The 15,000-nt window shown below is 38.3% G+C and overlaps 1 protein-coding gene across 2 annotated transcripts in view; it reads left to right on the forward strand.

Annotated features, from left to right (window-relative positions):
- PCNX2 (pecanex 2) overlaps positions 1 to 15,000 on the forward strand; it is a 354,532-nt gene that overhangs the window by 204,597 nt on the left and 134,935 nt on the right. For both annotated transcript variants that reach the window (XM_071207372.1, XM_004451027.4), the window contains one exon: positions 1,976 to 2,153. In XM_071207372.1, coding sequence (XP_071063473.1) covers positions 1,976 to 2,153 — 178 coding nt within the window. The remainder of the gene's footprint in view (positions 1 to 1,975; positions 2,154 to 15,000) is intronic.

A 15,000-nucleotide genomic window follows, 5' to 3' on the forward strand; every position in this document is an offset into this window, starting at 1 on the left:
GTGTTTTGTATGAGGTAAGAACATGTCTTTTTGGGGTCGAGGATGAAGTGTGCTGGTTTGAAGCTGCATGTACCCCAGAAAATCATGTTCTTAAATCTAATCCATTCCTATGGGTATAAACCCATTGTAAGTAGGATCTTTTGATAAGGCTACCTCAGTTAAGGTGTGACCCACCTTATTCAGGATGGGTCTTAATCCTGTTGTTGGAGTCCTTTATAAATGGAATGAATAAAAAGAGAGAGAAAACCACGGAAGCAGTGCCACCCATGTGCTTTGCCATATGACAGAGGAGCCAAGGATTGCCGGCAGCTAGTCTTTGGGAAGAGAGCATTGTCTTGATAATGCCCTGAATTAGACATTTTCTTGGCCTCAAAACTGTAAGCTGATAAATTCCCATTGTTTAAGCCAACCCATTTCATGGTATTGCTGTGAGCAACCTAGGAAACTAAAATAACTAAATACCTTTTTCAAACTAGATACGCCTACTCCCTGCCTTCTTTGAGAACCATTGTACCAGAATGAACTTTTCAATACAGAAACTGTCTTTTATTCAAATTTCTATACTAAACTCCTAATGAATGTTGGAAGGATAGATGGGTGGATGGATGGATGTTTGAATTACAGATTGGATAAATGGATGAGTGGATGAATTTGGGTATTTTTGTTAGGGATATATATTTCCAGGCCTGATGTAAATGGATGGCTTTTGTTCACTGATTGCATCCTAAGACTTTATCTAACTATACAACATTCTATGAGCTAATAACTCATAATAACTATAACAATTTACTTTTGTAATATTATAAAAGCCATAAAGATAGTCCTTAAGATCACCAATAATTTTAATCAGTCATCAATAGAAAACAAAATGAATGCAATCTATTTTAAACATGGTTACAGAAAACAAAAAGAGTTCACCTTCAACTGGATGTTGTCAGAATAACACAGAAAATCACCAATCTCCTTTGACTGCCAAAATATCCTTAGTTTTGAGACACTACATTATTGGGGTCACTCCAGGAGGCTTTGGCTTCCCATGAATATTTTTGTACTCTAGGCTGTCAATGGCATTTGATTCAAAGTCATGTTTTTATATTATAGTATCATACGTAGATATCAGTTGTTCATTGGAAAAGGAAAACAAGTTATAGGGTAACATCCAGCTATGCTACAGGAATACAGGGCTCTGTGTTGAGGTTACTAAAGAATATTCCTATTCTCCCCAAATCTGCCTGCAACCAAGGGCTAGTTTTTCCTCAGAAGTCACATCCTGCCATTTTGTACAGGGAGGGACTTAGGTAAACCTCACCTCATGCAACCTGAGGCTTAAAAACAGCCCTTAGCCCTAAGTTGGAAGGCTTATAAAATACCAAATTGAGATATATGGAATTGGAAAAATTGGGTATTTTTTTACTAAAAAAAAGATAATTTTGTACCTAATAGGTGCTCTTCACTAGGATGGCAAATATGCTGAAAAACATTTGAAGTTAATATGTAAAAGTAAAAATGACTGTATTATGTAAGGTATTGGGTTTATCTTTCTTTTCAGAACTTAATAGTAACTATGGTTGTATCATTGTTTCAATGAGATTCAATTTCAATTGATGAGAAGGCACAAATGAGCCTACTCTGACATTCACAGCATTTTATCTGTTAGCTCACGTGGACTCAAGCTTTCTGTGGACCCTTATCACTGCAGTAGTATTTCAAATAAGCTCAAAAGGAAGTCTACAGTGGTAAAGAGCATGCGTCCACAATCACTCAGAACTGAGTTTCAATCCCTGTGGCCCCTTGGACAAGTCACTTATACTCTTTGACACTCCATTGACTCCTCTGTAAGATGCAGATAATGACGGGATTGACCATACTGGCTTTTACTTTTGCTTGTAAAGTGCATAACACACAGTAAATACTCAAGAAGCATTAACTATTGTAACTTGCCTTAGAGATTGCTTCTTTTCTTATCTTTCAACAGCTGGGACATCTTTCTGATGGTCATTGCTGGCATGAAGCTGCTGCGGACCTCTTTCTGTAACCCAGTTCATCAGTTTGTTACCTTGAGCTTCACAGTCATCTTTTTCCACTTTGACTACAAAAATATTTCAGAGAGCTTCTTATTGGACTTCTTCATGGTCTCCATTTTATTTAGCAAGGCAAGTTAATTAGCTATTCATTTTAAAATTCAAAAGGTGCATTTCTTATCAAATAATTTTTGGATTTAAATCATTTTCTCCTTTTAAAGTTAGAAAGCAAATTGAATTTTATATGCATGCCACGAATATAATTTAGAAAATTTCCTGCCATTTAGGAAAATTCCCCATAAAGTATAAATGTGCCGTTATTTCATAAAATCACTAATTAAAATTAATTAGCCATTACAGTTTGAAATTTTATGATCTTTTTCTCTGTTAGCAATTCTCATTATAGAACTTCTCTAGCTCTTAAAATCCTGTGAATTAAGGATTAGGGACTAGACTTTATATATATATTTCTCTCTTAGCTAGCATTTTGTCTCTTGAAGTAAAGTCTAGACCTTGCACCCATTAGCAGAGCCACTTGGAGTATTTTCATTCCCATAGTTTGTCTCAAAATTACAATTCAGATAAGTATATGGGAATGGTGTCTACTGTTTATCAGGCTAGAGATCACCTCATCTGGGTACTTGCCTTTCTCCCTAACCATATGTGTTCTGACTACTGTATCAAAGCCTAGGTCCCTAAACAGACATGATAAAGAACCTGTTTGACCCCCAGTAAGTAAACTCAGTGACATCACAACTTCTTTCACTTTGTGTTTCCTCATGTAATCACGTTAATATAGCAGCATTGGGTTTTCTTCCCTGAGACTGATTTAAGGAACACTTTCCCCCTTTTGATGAATGAATTTTAAATTTTAAGTTTTTCCCCCTGAACTTCATTGTTTCTTTCTCCCCTTTGTGAATCAATTCTTGTATTCTTTATTTTCTTTTTATTACTTGTCCTTTCCTTCTACTGACTTTCTCTTTGCTTGTTTTAGGTAACAAAAATTCATAACTTTCATGTTTTAGTAAAGAAGCCCTAAAAATAATTGCCACTGCCCTATCATTGCATGTGAATTTCCTCTTAAAACTTTAGTGGGGCACCAGTTTTTCAGTCGCTGAATCCCTTATTGTGGTTATGTGCCATTTGCTCCTCACTTCTACTTCTGTAGCATACCCCAATTTCTCCATCTTATTCAAGAACCCGGCCTTGGTTCTTTACCCACAAACATTATGAATTTCCTGTTTTTCAGAGTTCTGTTTGGTCTTGGTTAATTTATCCCATTTTTTTGATTTTCCAAATCACAGGCTTCCACATTCTATTTTCCTTTATTATATATAAATTCCTGTTACCTAAATAATTTTACATTATATCCTATGATCTTTAATGCATTTATGAAATTACTACATTTGCAATTATTAGTACTTGCAGGATTAAGAGCATATTATCAGATGTAAAATATGCTGGGATATAAGAATAGTAAACCTGGAATGAGTTGAATTCCTGGTTCTGGCATTATTTATATTTCTACATGGTGATATTTATATTCCTTTCTGAACCTCAGTTTCCTATAAAATGGGAACAAAATAACCCAACCATGCCAAGCTGCTCTTTGTCTTCTCATGTAGATGTTGAAAGGATGAATTAATATAAAAGTAAAAGATATTTGTAAGTGGAAAATGCTCTCCAAATACAAGGTAGTGTTTTTAAAGCCATGTGCCAGTTGAAAAAGAAATTATGCACTTTGTTTAGCTTAAGAAGGAATGGGGCTGGTGTAGTGCATTGAACTGTTGATTTCAGTATCATCCTGCATATGTCGGAGACCCGGGATTAACAGAAAGCGTGTGGAGATGAGTAAGGCATCTTGCTGTAGGAGACTTAGGAGCAAGCCTTCTACTCTGTGTCTGCAAGAGGAAACAGTCTTTTCGTTTGCTGGGGCCCAGGCAGCTGTCTGTACTGAACTGCCTGCCAGCGGCTGAGGGCAGACTACCACTGACAAGATCGAACTGGAGGCAGGTGCCTGGATAGAGGAATCAGGATTAGCTGCTGTTTGTCCTCTTGTCCATAAGGACACTTAGCACCATCCTGTGCATAATGAGGGCAAGCTTCTGACCTAACATAGAGTGCCACCAAATCCGTAAGAGCTGAGTTGCTGCAGGCATTTGACATTCCCTTTGCCATAATCTTTCTGCAGCACCAATTAAGCTACTAATAATTTCAGAAGGAATAGTAGCAGTGTTCTTGTTTTCCCTAATTGAGTGATCATTAGGATATATAATTTGAGTACTCTGCTTTTAGGCTGGGATAATGGTTGAGTCTAAAAGTACCCCATCCCACCCCCCCAAAAGAAGCAAGCGAGACAAAAAGCTAGACAAACAGGCAAAAAGTGGGGATTGATTTCTGATTCTTTCCTAACCTCTCTGATACCTGCTCACTGTCTTGAAAGAACTGGCAGAAGTGAGCTTTCTGGCATGAGAAACAAGATCTTATTCCCTGACAAAACAATATAAAGATGAAGAAAGAGACGGTGTTTGAGCTTTTCCTGGAAAAATCCAGTAGAAACTAGTGGCAATTAAAAGGCAAAGGTAGCATTAGCTTCCTGGAAAGATTCTGCCTGCAAATTCCAAATGATGTTCCTGTGATTTCTTCCCAGTTTTAATATAACTTTAAAGGAATTTTCTCTTTTTATGTATTTCCTAGAGGCTTTCTAGAAACCTCCAGTATTGTTTTTACAGGCAATAATACTCTCTAGGGCTATTTATTACACAATATGAAATTCTCTGCATTCCATTGACTCCTCAGAGTCCCTGCCCTAGGATAGGGCCTCTCATCTGACCATTGCAGACTTCTCTAAGCCCTTTCCTGGCACTCCTCCTCTGCTGCTAAAAAGAGAGTTATTGTAAACCTGCAGCCCACCTCACAGAGGGTTTGCGAGATCAATGAAGAGACACTGGGATGGGCATCCAGTGTCCTTGGAAGAAGCAGCTGTGTGAATCCAGGACACATTCTTATGTCAGTTGCCCCTAATCCTTCAGTCTTTAGGAGTGGAGAGGGAGAGACGCGATTGGAGAGATGATCTTCAGGGTAAGCTCAAAGAGCCACAAGGCCCTGGAATGAAGTAGATGGCCACCAGAGCCTGTGCCTCCCCACCTCCCCAAAGCCCCCTGAGGTCTGGAAGATGGACCTCTGCTCTTCTTAATCTGCCAGGTCTGGTGAAAAATGGGAAATAATGAGCTCCAGGGCCAGAGCCCATTGTGGCAGATTTAGTGCGGCCCATGAATTGGCATGGTGGATGGAACACTTCATAATGATGACGTCCCAGGCTCAGGTGTGCAGGGGCCAGAGGGAAGGAAGGGAGGAGACCTGTGACACTCCACCCACTCATCACATGTGGCTCATCAACTTGTCTTTGAGAAGTCAGGCCCATCCTTCTTCCTCACCCCACAGTCCCTTCTCTCTCTTTTCTGCCCCATCAGTCATTCTTCTCCTTTAAGAACTCAAGTAATTAATTTGTAGCACTTCTAGTATGTCCAGGTCTTGGGGAACAGCAGGATATACACCAGGTGAGGGTATATGGTTACAGGAGCATTTGAAAGGAACAAAGATGACAAAAGCCTCTTTCTTGCTGTCCGAATAGTCCTGAAAATGTTTACAGAACTGCTTCCTTTTTGAAAAGTTCACTAAGTTTTAGTTGTAAGAGGAGAATGTAAAAGCAGGGCTTGAAAGAGTCCTGCCACAGGAAAGTTCTGGCAGCATTTTCCAGAATGCATTAACATGAAAGAGACCATTAGTTCACCATGGAGGCCAGCAATTTTACCAGTTTGGAAATTAAAATTAATAGGTGAGGCTGTTTTGATGCTAAAGCTGCATGAATCATCACATCAGAGCCATGATGAGTGGCTGTGTTAGGGATGAATGCAATGAGTGCCCAAGTTATTTGAATTTAGAATTTCTAAATGGCATTTTCCTTTGTTTTCTGAATGCAAGTAGAAAGTCTTGGATTAAAATGGAGCCACTAATTTTCAGAATGCAGGCTTTTACAGAAAGCATTTGTTCAATAAAAATTTATTTAGCATTTATTAAATGCCAGTTATGAAGATTGAATGGAAGTGCCAATATTGTGTGATAGAAATTCCCCATTTGGTGTTTTCTGTGGACCAGAACTATTGTGAGCATTTTGTACATTTTAACTTGTCTGATGCCTACCCCAGCTTTGTGAAGTGGATACTCTTTATTTTACAGATGAGAAAACTGAGGCACAGAAATTGAGTAAATTGGCCAAAGGTCTCACAGCTATGAAATAGTAGAGCAGGATTCAGAGCTAGGTTCTTTGGCTCTGAGTCTGTACTTTGTGGTGCTGCCTCCCCTGCTGACACAGTCTGGGAAAGAAGGCAGACAGGTAAAGAGATAATCGCAATCAAGCATGACCGGTGAGGGGATCGTGGCAGAGAGTTGCACAAGAGCCCATAAAAATGGTGCCTAATCCTGCCCGGGAGAGTCAGAAACAGCAGTACTTATCCCGAGCTTTCAGGAATGAAGGTGTGAGTCAGCCAAGAACGGCAGGGAAAAGTGAGGCACAGAGAGGAAACCGCCTGTGTAAAGGCACAGAAACAAGAGGGTAATGTGGCATATTCTGGAACTGCTAGCTTTTGGAGAAACCTGAAAATGTGGGGAGAGGAGTGGAAGGTTGGGTATGCGGGAGATGGAACTGGAGTGTCCTTGTGAAGGTCACAAAGGACTGAGTATGCCATGCTACAGAGCTTGGACTTTCTTGCTACATCAGGAAACTTGTTGAGCAGAGATAACAAGATCAGAATTACGTTTTAGAAATTTCTTTGTGGAGGTGAGAAAAGAGGAGGAAGCACAGACTCCCGGAAACTGGTAGGAGATTATTGCACTTGTCCAGGCAAGTGATGAGGAGACATTGAACTGAGGATAAAGAGAAGGGGACAGGGATTGGATGTGGCTCCAGCAGTTGAGTGCCTGCCTCCCACATGGGAGGTCCCAGGTTTGGTTTCTGGTGCCTCCTAAAGAAAAAACAGACAACAAGCAAAAACAATGAGCAGACAATGAGCAAAACCAATAAGCAAACAGATGAGGGGCCATCTTGGGTGGTGGGGGGGAGGGGGAAGAAAGAGACAAATTCAGGGGGCATTTTGGAGATAGAGTGACCATTTAGTGGCCACTGGGAAAATGGACTGCACTACAAAGAGCGTCAGCTGAAGAGCTTCCACATAGTTTACTTAATTGACTAGCTTCATGGCTTCATGAACTAGATTAGGAAATTAAAAAGAGACACGTTTGGGGAGAAAGAAATTTTGATTTAGAAGTGTTGAATTGTGGAATGAAAAACCATGGAAGTCAGGAATAAAAACCTGGGAACCAGGAATGTTTTTCCTATTTTAATTTTTAAATTTACATAAGTAATACATAAATGTGTACTCATTGTAATAAAATCAGAAAAATAGCGGAATAATACAGAGAAAGTCTGTCTTTATTCACATCCCTCACTCCTTAACCCCTTCCTCTTCATAATGGTAACATTAGGAAAACATTTTAAAATAAACCCTTCCAGTCCTTTTTCCTGTTACACACATACACACCCTTAACATATCAATAGCTTCATTATTTATATGTTTTGCTTCTCTTTTCACTTAACACTGTACCTTAGAGAACTTGTCCATGACAGTATATGTCACATGACCTCTTCCTTTTAGAAACTGCACAGTATTCTGTAGCATATACCTTTCCCTTATTGATAGACATTTAGTTTGTTTCCAGTTTTCCTGTGGCACTTGGGACTTCTGTGCTCACAAACCACAGAAACCCGAGTGGAACTGGGTTAATGAGGAAAGGGACTTTGACAGTTCACATGGAGTTGCATGAATGAACCAGAAGCTAAAATGATGGTATTGAAATTCTGTTTTATTTCTCCTTTTCTTACACCTGCTCTCCTCCGTTGGTGTCACCCGTAGCTGCGCACTCACTCTCACCACACGGTGGTAGCTATCGCCACTAGCAGTTGTAGACGTATGTCATTCTTACTGCTAATAATCCCAGAATAGGGAGCATCTTTCCTGATAACTTCAGCACAAGTCCCGGGAGAGTCTCCTTGACTCCTTCTGAGTCACATGTTCATTAATGAGCCAGTTACAGTGGCCGGAGGGATACAAGTCTCGGACCGATGAGGCCTGCACTGCTTGCCCACCCCCAGAGTCCTAACCAAATGACCAGGATTCGGAGTCAGGGAGGGAAGAGACAAAGGGCAGACAAAAAGGGCCATATGTTTTCTAATTTCAGTGACACGACCAGGATCATAATGAGCATCCTTGTGCACATGAGCATCTCAGAAGGATGGATTCCTATGATTGGAATTTCTGGGTCAAAATGATGTATGTAAAACGATATCAATAGATAATCCTTCCAAAAAGATCTATGTTGCTTCCAACAAGGAAGACCAATATTAAGGAACAGGTAGAGGAGAAAGAGGCAACAAAGGAGATTGCAAAGAAATGACCCATGAATCGATAAAGTCCGGTGCAATGGAGAGCAAATAGGGAGTGGTCAGCAATGTTAGAGGCTTCATAGAGATCAAAGCCAAAGTGTAGCCAGTGGATTAGAAACAAAGAAGTTATTGGTGAGCTTGATGGAGGAGTGGGCTGACACTGTTGAAATCAGTTCTTCAAGGACAAGAGCCCTGGACTGATCCTTTTTTGTGTCCTCTTTGCCTACCCCAGAGTCCTTAGTAGAATGGGCTCTCAATAATGCGTCAATGCATTTAAATGTGAATTTGGGGGGAACTTTGTAGTATGCTGTTGAGTGATCCTAGCTTTAACAGAAATATCCACAGTCAAAGTCCCTTTAGGGCTGCTGACATTTCATTGGCTTAGAAGAAGTGAACAGCTTTAGACATGTTGTTCTTGTTATGCATGATCGATTTAGTCCACTGCCGTAGCCAGAAATAAACATGTTAAATATGTGAGATGTGAAGGTTAAGTCTAAAATGTTTACTCAATGCCATCATTTCTAGATTTAAAATGCAGAAATTGACACTTTTAATACAAGAATTGAGATCTTAAGCATCCCCAGGCAGGAAAATCATAGACGATAAATATGTCCTCTGTTGTCATTCACCTTAGCATGGTTTCCCGCTGCTTTCTCCAAGTTTCTAGATAACATCTGCATCCACCTCCTTCATAAGGTCATTGTATAGACTGAGTGATTCTCATTAATCTGAAATAGCATGATGATCATAGCATCTCTACATTATGTTTTTGGCTAAAGAAATTTGAAAGATGGTCCTTTTTCCATTTTCAGTTTATTTTTAGCCCATTTTCCCTCACTGAGTTAAAGAATGTACTTGTCAGGTTTATTGATCTTTTTCATAATTCTGAAATCTTCAGTAAGGCCATCTAAAATTTTCCTCTCTGTACGACAAGACTAATCCCCATAATAACCTCAGTCCTTAAGGCTGGAGGGCTCTTCATGCCCTATAGAGGCCCATCTTCAAGAAAAGACATCTGCTCTGCTGAAACTTCTAAATTGTTGGTAACTTTCTCTAGGAAATCTTTTTAGATTACACACTGGCTGGCTGGTTGGCCTTTGAAAGTACAGAGGAGAAAGAAATAGTTGGAGAAAAAAGAGTGGGCATGAGGGAAAAAGGACAACAGTACAATAGAAAACTTATATCCAACTAAATCTGGTCAGGGGTTGGTTGGTTAATTGAAAAAATTTAAGCAGGAAATACCAGTAAATAAATTCTGCATACTAATCTTTATAATTTTATAATAATTTAAAACTTACACATCGACTCTCATTCACTTCCTCTGATGGAGGACAGGGCCTTTGCTTTGAGTAGGAATCTATGGAATGAGGATTACATTGTCTTTTTGCATGAGCTGTGCCCGTAATGCATTGTCTGAGCTGTCCACCATCCGTTTCCATTATTTTATTCTACTTGAAGTGAAGTACATTTTCTTGTGAAGTAATGAGTTCAACCTACCAAATCTTCGCTCAATCATACCTAAAGCCACAGCAGTATTTTTAGACTAGCCTTCATTAAGTCGTTAAGCATTCAATTTAGTTGTGATAGAAAAACTCATTTGCACCCATATTACATTGGTTTATGTAATATTTAATTGAAGTACAAAATCACTACAATAACAAGTTAAAATGTTATAAACAGTTTTGACAAAAAGCATAACCACCTCTTGCTAAGAATTCAACTCAACTGGTAGGATCAGGAATGTATAGATGATTTTAAAAATAACCTTAGACTTTGAGTATTCACTGGGTTGTAGGGCACATCAGTAACTTTAACAGTGCAAATATAAATGTCAATTAATCTGAAAGTCAGTTAGGTGGGTTTTTAAAAGATAATGTCTAGTATAGGTAAATAGTGGAGAGTTACATTTGCTGTTGAGAGTTATCAGTGATCTGGGAGGTTCTATGTCCAAACAGAAATGCAGAGACATGCAGTATCTCATAATACAGTATAGAGAATTTCATTCAATAAGCATTCCCTGCTTCTTGTGTAAGGAACTGAGATGATTTGGCAGGAGTGCCCTCTTAAGAGCTTAGTCCTGTGAAGGAGTTGGGATAGCTACTAACATTAGCAAAGTATTAAGTTACCTTATTGAGTACTCTAAAATTATGACTGCTTTCTCAGAGAACAACTTTTGAAAATATACCCAGAAACATTTCTCACCATCTCCACTGCTCCCATTTTGGTCTTAGCCATCACCATCTCTCAGTGCACTGCTGCAATAACTTTCTGGATGGCCTATCTGCTTCCTTACAGCCAATTCTTTATAGAGGTCATAGTGATTCTTCCTTTTGTTTTAATAAACTTTAGGGGTAATAGGTTTAGATTTACAAAAGGTCAGGAAAATAGTATAAGGAGTTTCCACATTCCCCACAATCAGATTCCCCTATTATTGACATCTCACATTACTGTGATATATTTATCACAATTAATGAACCAAAAATGATGTATTATTATTATGCAAGAATACATTAGAGTCCTTATGTTATTCAGATATTCTTAGCTTTTCCATAAAGTACCTTTTCTGTTTCAGGATCTCATTTCGGATCCCACATCACATTTAGTTGTCATGCCTCCTTAGATTTCTCTAGATTATGGTAGTTCTCAGACTTATCTTATTTTTGATAACCCTGATAGTTTTTGATGAATATTGGTCAGAGTTTTGTAGACTGTCCCTCACCCCAGATTTATCTGATGTTTTTCTCATGATTAAATGGAGGTGGTGGGTTATGGGGAATAAGACCACAGAGGTAGAGTGTCATTCTTATCACATCATATTAAAAACACGTGCTGCCAGCATGACTGCTGATGTGAACCTTCATTCTCTGGTTGAGGTACTGGTTGTCAGGTTTCTCCCCTGTAGAGTTAATCTTTTGTCCCCCTTTCCATTCTTTACCTTTGGAATGAAGCCCACACTTAAAGGCTGGGAAGTTATGCTCCATTTCCTTGAGGGAAAAGTAGCTACATTGATTATTTGAAATGCTTCTCCATTTGTCTTTTCTCCATTTATTTTATTTGATCATTTCTTTCTATCAGTTGAGTGTGGCTCTAACCCAGTAATACTTCATTTATCTTATTGCTCACGTTGTTGCAGCTCTAGCCACGAGGAGCTCTTTCGGTTGACTCCTGTATCCCTTTTGACTCAACACCATTATTGTGGGGTTCTTCTTCTTTTGATGTGTTCTTATTTTCTGGCACTTTAAGATGTTCTAGGCTCATTGTGTATATTTCCTGCTCCAGTTTTAGAACAAAATCAGTTCTCCAAGGAGACCTGGTTCCTTTTACTGAAAGTAGCATTAGAAAACAAGATGTTCTCATTATTGGCATGTTTTTGCTTTTAAGCCCTTTCAGTTGACAGAGGAAGGAAATATCCTAATCCATGCATATACCCATATCTATAAATATTTCTATGTACATCCATCTGTATCTATAATAAACTAATTATGAGTTCACAATGATATCATCAACTCTTGTCCATTGCCACTAGGTATTCAGCTTCTCCCCTTGCTTGTCTGTAACCTCCTACTTCAATGAAAGACTAGGCTCCTGCCATCTACCATCTATTTAGTTAGCTGTTCATTTCCAGGAAACATGTACAGCAGTTTCTAAATTATTAACCCATATCCCCACGAGAAACAACTTTATCAAATAAAGTACAGTGCGTATATGCATTCCTTTTACTCATTTGTAAAATTACTTGGGTCAGCACCTCCCCTCTCGCCCCACCTCTCTCAGTGAGGTTGTTTCCTGCTTGTGTAATAGATTGTTTTGTCAAGATCTGCACTCCATCTTGGTGTATTCCTTCCTCCTAGAGGATTTTTTTCTCAAAATGCAAACATTAAGTTTATTCTTTGTGCTGTAAAGTTCTAGGGTTTTGGCAACTTCAGGTATTATATATACATCATTAACATATCATATAGAAGAGTTTCACCACTCTAAATCCCTTTATTTCATGTTTTCAACCCTCCCTCCTCGCCGTTACCCTCTGGCAACCATTAATTTGTTTGCCATCTGTATAGTTTTGCCTTTCTCACAATATCATATGATTGGAATCATACTTTTGCAGCCTTCTTAGACTGGGTTCATACACTTAGCAATATGCATTTAAGATCTACCCATGTTTAAATGGCTTGACAGCTCAATTCCTTTTCGTTGCTGAATAGTATTCATTGTATAAATGTAAACACAGTTTATCCTTTCACCTATTGAAAAAAATATTGTTTCCCCCCCCCCCCAGTTTTGGTCAATTATGAATAAAGATGCTGTGAACATTTGTGTGCCTGCTTTTGTGTGAACATAAGTTTTTAAATCAGTTAAATAAATGTCCAATTGCTGAATCATATGGGAAGACTATGTTTAGTTTTGTAAGGAACTGCCAAACTGTCTTCCAAATTGCTCTTTATTATTTTGTATTCCCACTAGCAATGGATGAGAGTCCGTGTTGCTCTCTAACCCTGCCAGCAATTCAGACTTTGTTTTTGGATTTTAGCAATTCTAAAAGATACGTGTAGTTGTAGCTCATTGTTTTAATTTGCATTTCCTTCATGACAAATGATATTAAGTTTCTTTTTATATGCTTGTTTGCCATCTGTGTCTCTTCTTTGGTGAAATATCTGTTTAGATCTTTTGCCCATTCTTAAATTGGATTGTTTTCTTGTTGATTTTAACTGTTCTTTGTATATTGTGGATACAACTCCTTTATTAGATATGTGTTTTGCAAATATTTTCTCCCAGTCTGTAGCTTGTTTTTTTCATTCTAAGTGTGTTTCATAGATCAGAAAAATTGTAATTATAGTAAATCATGTCTTATCAATTTTTTTTTCTTTCATGGGTCATGTTTTTGGTGTTGAATCCAGAAATTCATTGTTAACCAGAAGTTACCTAGAATTTCTCTTACACTTTCTTCTAGAGGTTTTATAGCTTTTGACATCTAATGATATGAAACATTTTGAGTTAATTTTTGCATGAGATGTAAGGTTCATTTTTTTTTTTTTTTTGGCATGTGGCCATCCAATGTTCCTAGCACCGTGTGTTGAAGACTCCTTTTCCATTGAATTACTTTTGCTCCTTTGTCAAAAATTAGATGACTGTGGGTCTATTTCTGAGCCCTCTATTCTTTTCCATTGAGCTATGTGTCTATCCTTTTGCCAGTACCACACTGTCTTCATTACTGTATATTATGGCAAGTCTTGAAATAATAGTGAATTAATCTTTAACTTTGTTCTTCTTCATTGTTGTATTGACTATTCATTCTAGGTCTTTGCCTTTCCATATAAATTCTAGAATCTGTTTGTTGAGGTTTACAAAATATCTTGCTGTAAATTTGATTGGGATTGTGTTGACTCTATAGATCAAATTGTAAAGAATTGCTCTCTTAACACTGTTGCATCTTCCAATCCAGGAACATGGAATAATACTCCATTTATTTAGATTTCCTTCGTTTTCATGGAATAGTACTCCATTTATTTAGATTTCCTTCATTTTCTTCCATCAGTGTTTTGTAGTCTTCTACATATAACTGCCATACATATTGTGTTATATATTTTTTAAAAGATTTATGTATTTATTTCGCCGCCCCCCCATCTGTTCTCTGTTTCCATTTGTTGTGTTTTCCTGTATCTGCTTGTATTCTCATTAGGCGGCTCCAGGAGCTGATCCTGGGACCTTTCAGAGTGGAAGAGAGGTAATCATTCTCTTGCACCACCTCAGCTCCCTGATCTGCTGTGTCTTTTATTATCTTTCCTCTGTGTCTCTTTTTGTTGTGTCATCTTGCTGCGCCAGCTCTCCACATAGGCCAGCACTCTCTGTGGGCCAGCACACCACATGGCCAGCTTGCCTTTACCAAGAGACCCTGGGCATCAGACCCTGGACCTCCTAAATGGTAGGCGGGAGCCCAATTGCTCGAGCCATATCTGCTTCCCTACATATTGTGTTATGTTTATGCCTAAGAATTTAATCTCATTTGGTGTTATTGTAATAGTATTGTTTTTTAAAACTTCAGTTTAATTGTTCTTTACGGGTATATGAGAAAGCAATTGACTATTATATATTGGCCTAGTATTCTGTGGCCTTGCTCCTCTGGCTTATTAGTTCCAGGGTTTATCTTGTAGATTCTTTGAGGTTTTCTGTATAGATAATCATGTCCTCTGCAAATAAAGACATGTTTTTCCTTCCATTCCATCTATATACCTTTTCTTTATTTTATTGTCTTACTGTACTAGCGAAGACTTCCAGTTCAGTGTTGAATAGAAGTAGTGAGATGATGGTCTTGCCTGTTCCCCATCTTAAGGCAAAACGTCATAGGTTTTTTGTATATGTTTTCTGTCAAGGTAAGGACATTGCCCTCTATTCCTTATTTGCTGAGAGTTTTTATTATGAATGGGTGTTCAATTCTGTCAAATGCTTTTTCAGCATTAATTGATATGATCATATGTTTTT

Source organism: Dasypus novemcinctus, chromosome 13 (assembly GCF_030445035.2).
Source record: "Dasypus novemcinctus isolate mDasNov1 chromosome 13, mDasNov1.1.hap2, whole genome shotgun sequence".
In the NCBI taxonomy this organism is placed as follows: domain Eukaryota; kingdom Metazoa; phylum Chordata; class Mammalia; order Cingulata; family Dasypodidae; genus Dasypus; species Dasypus novemcinctus.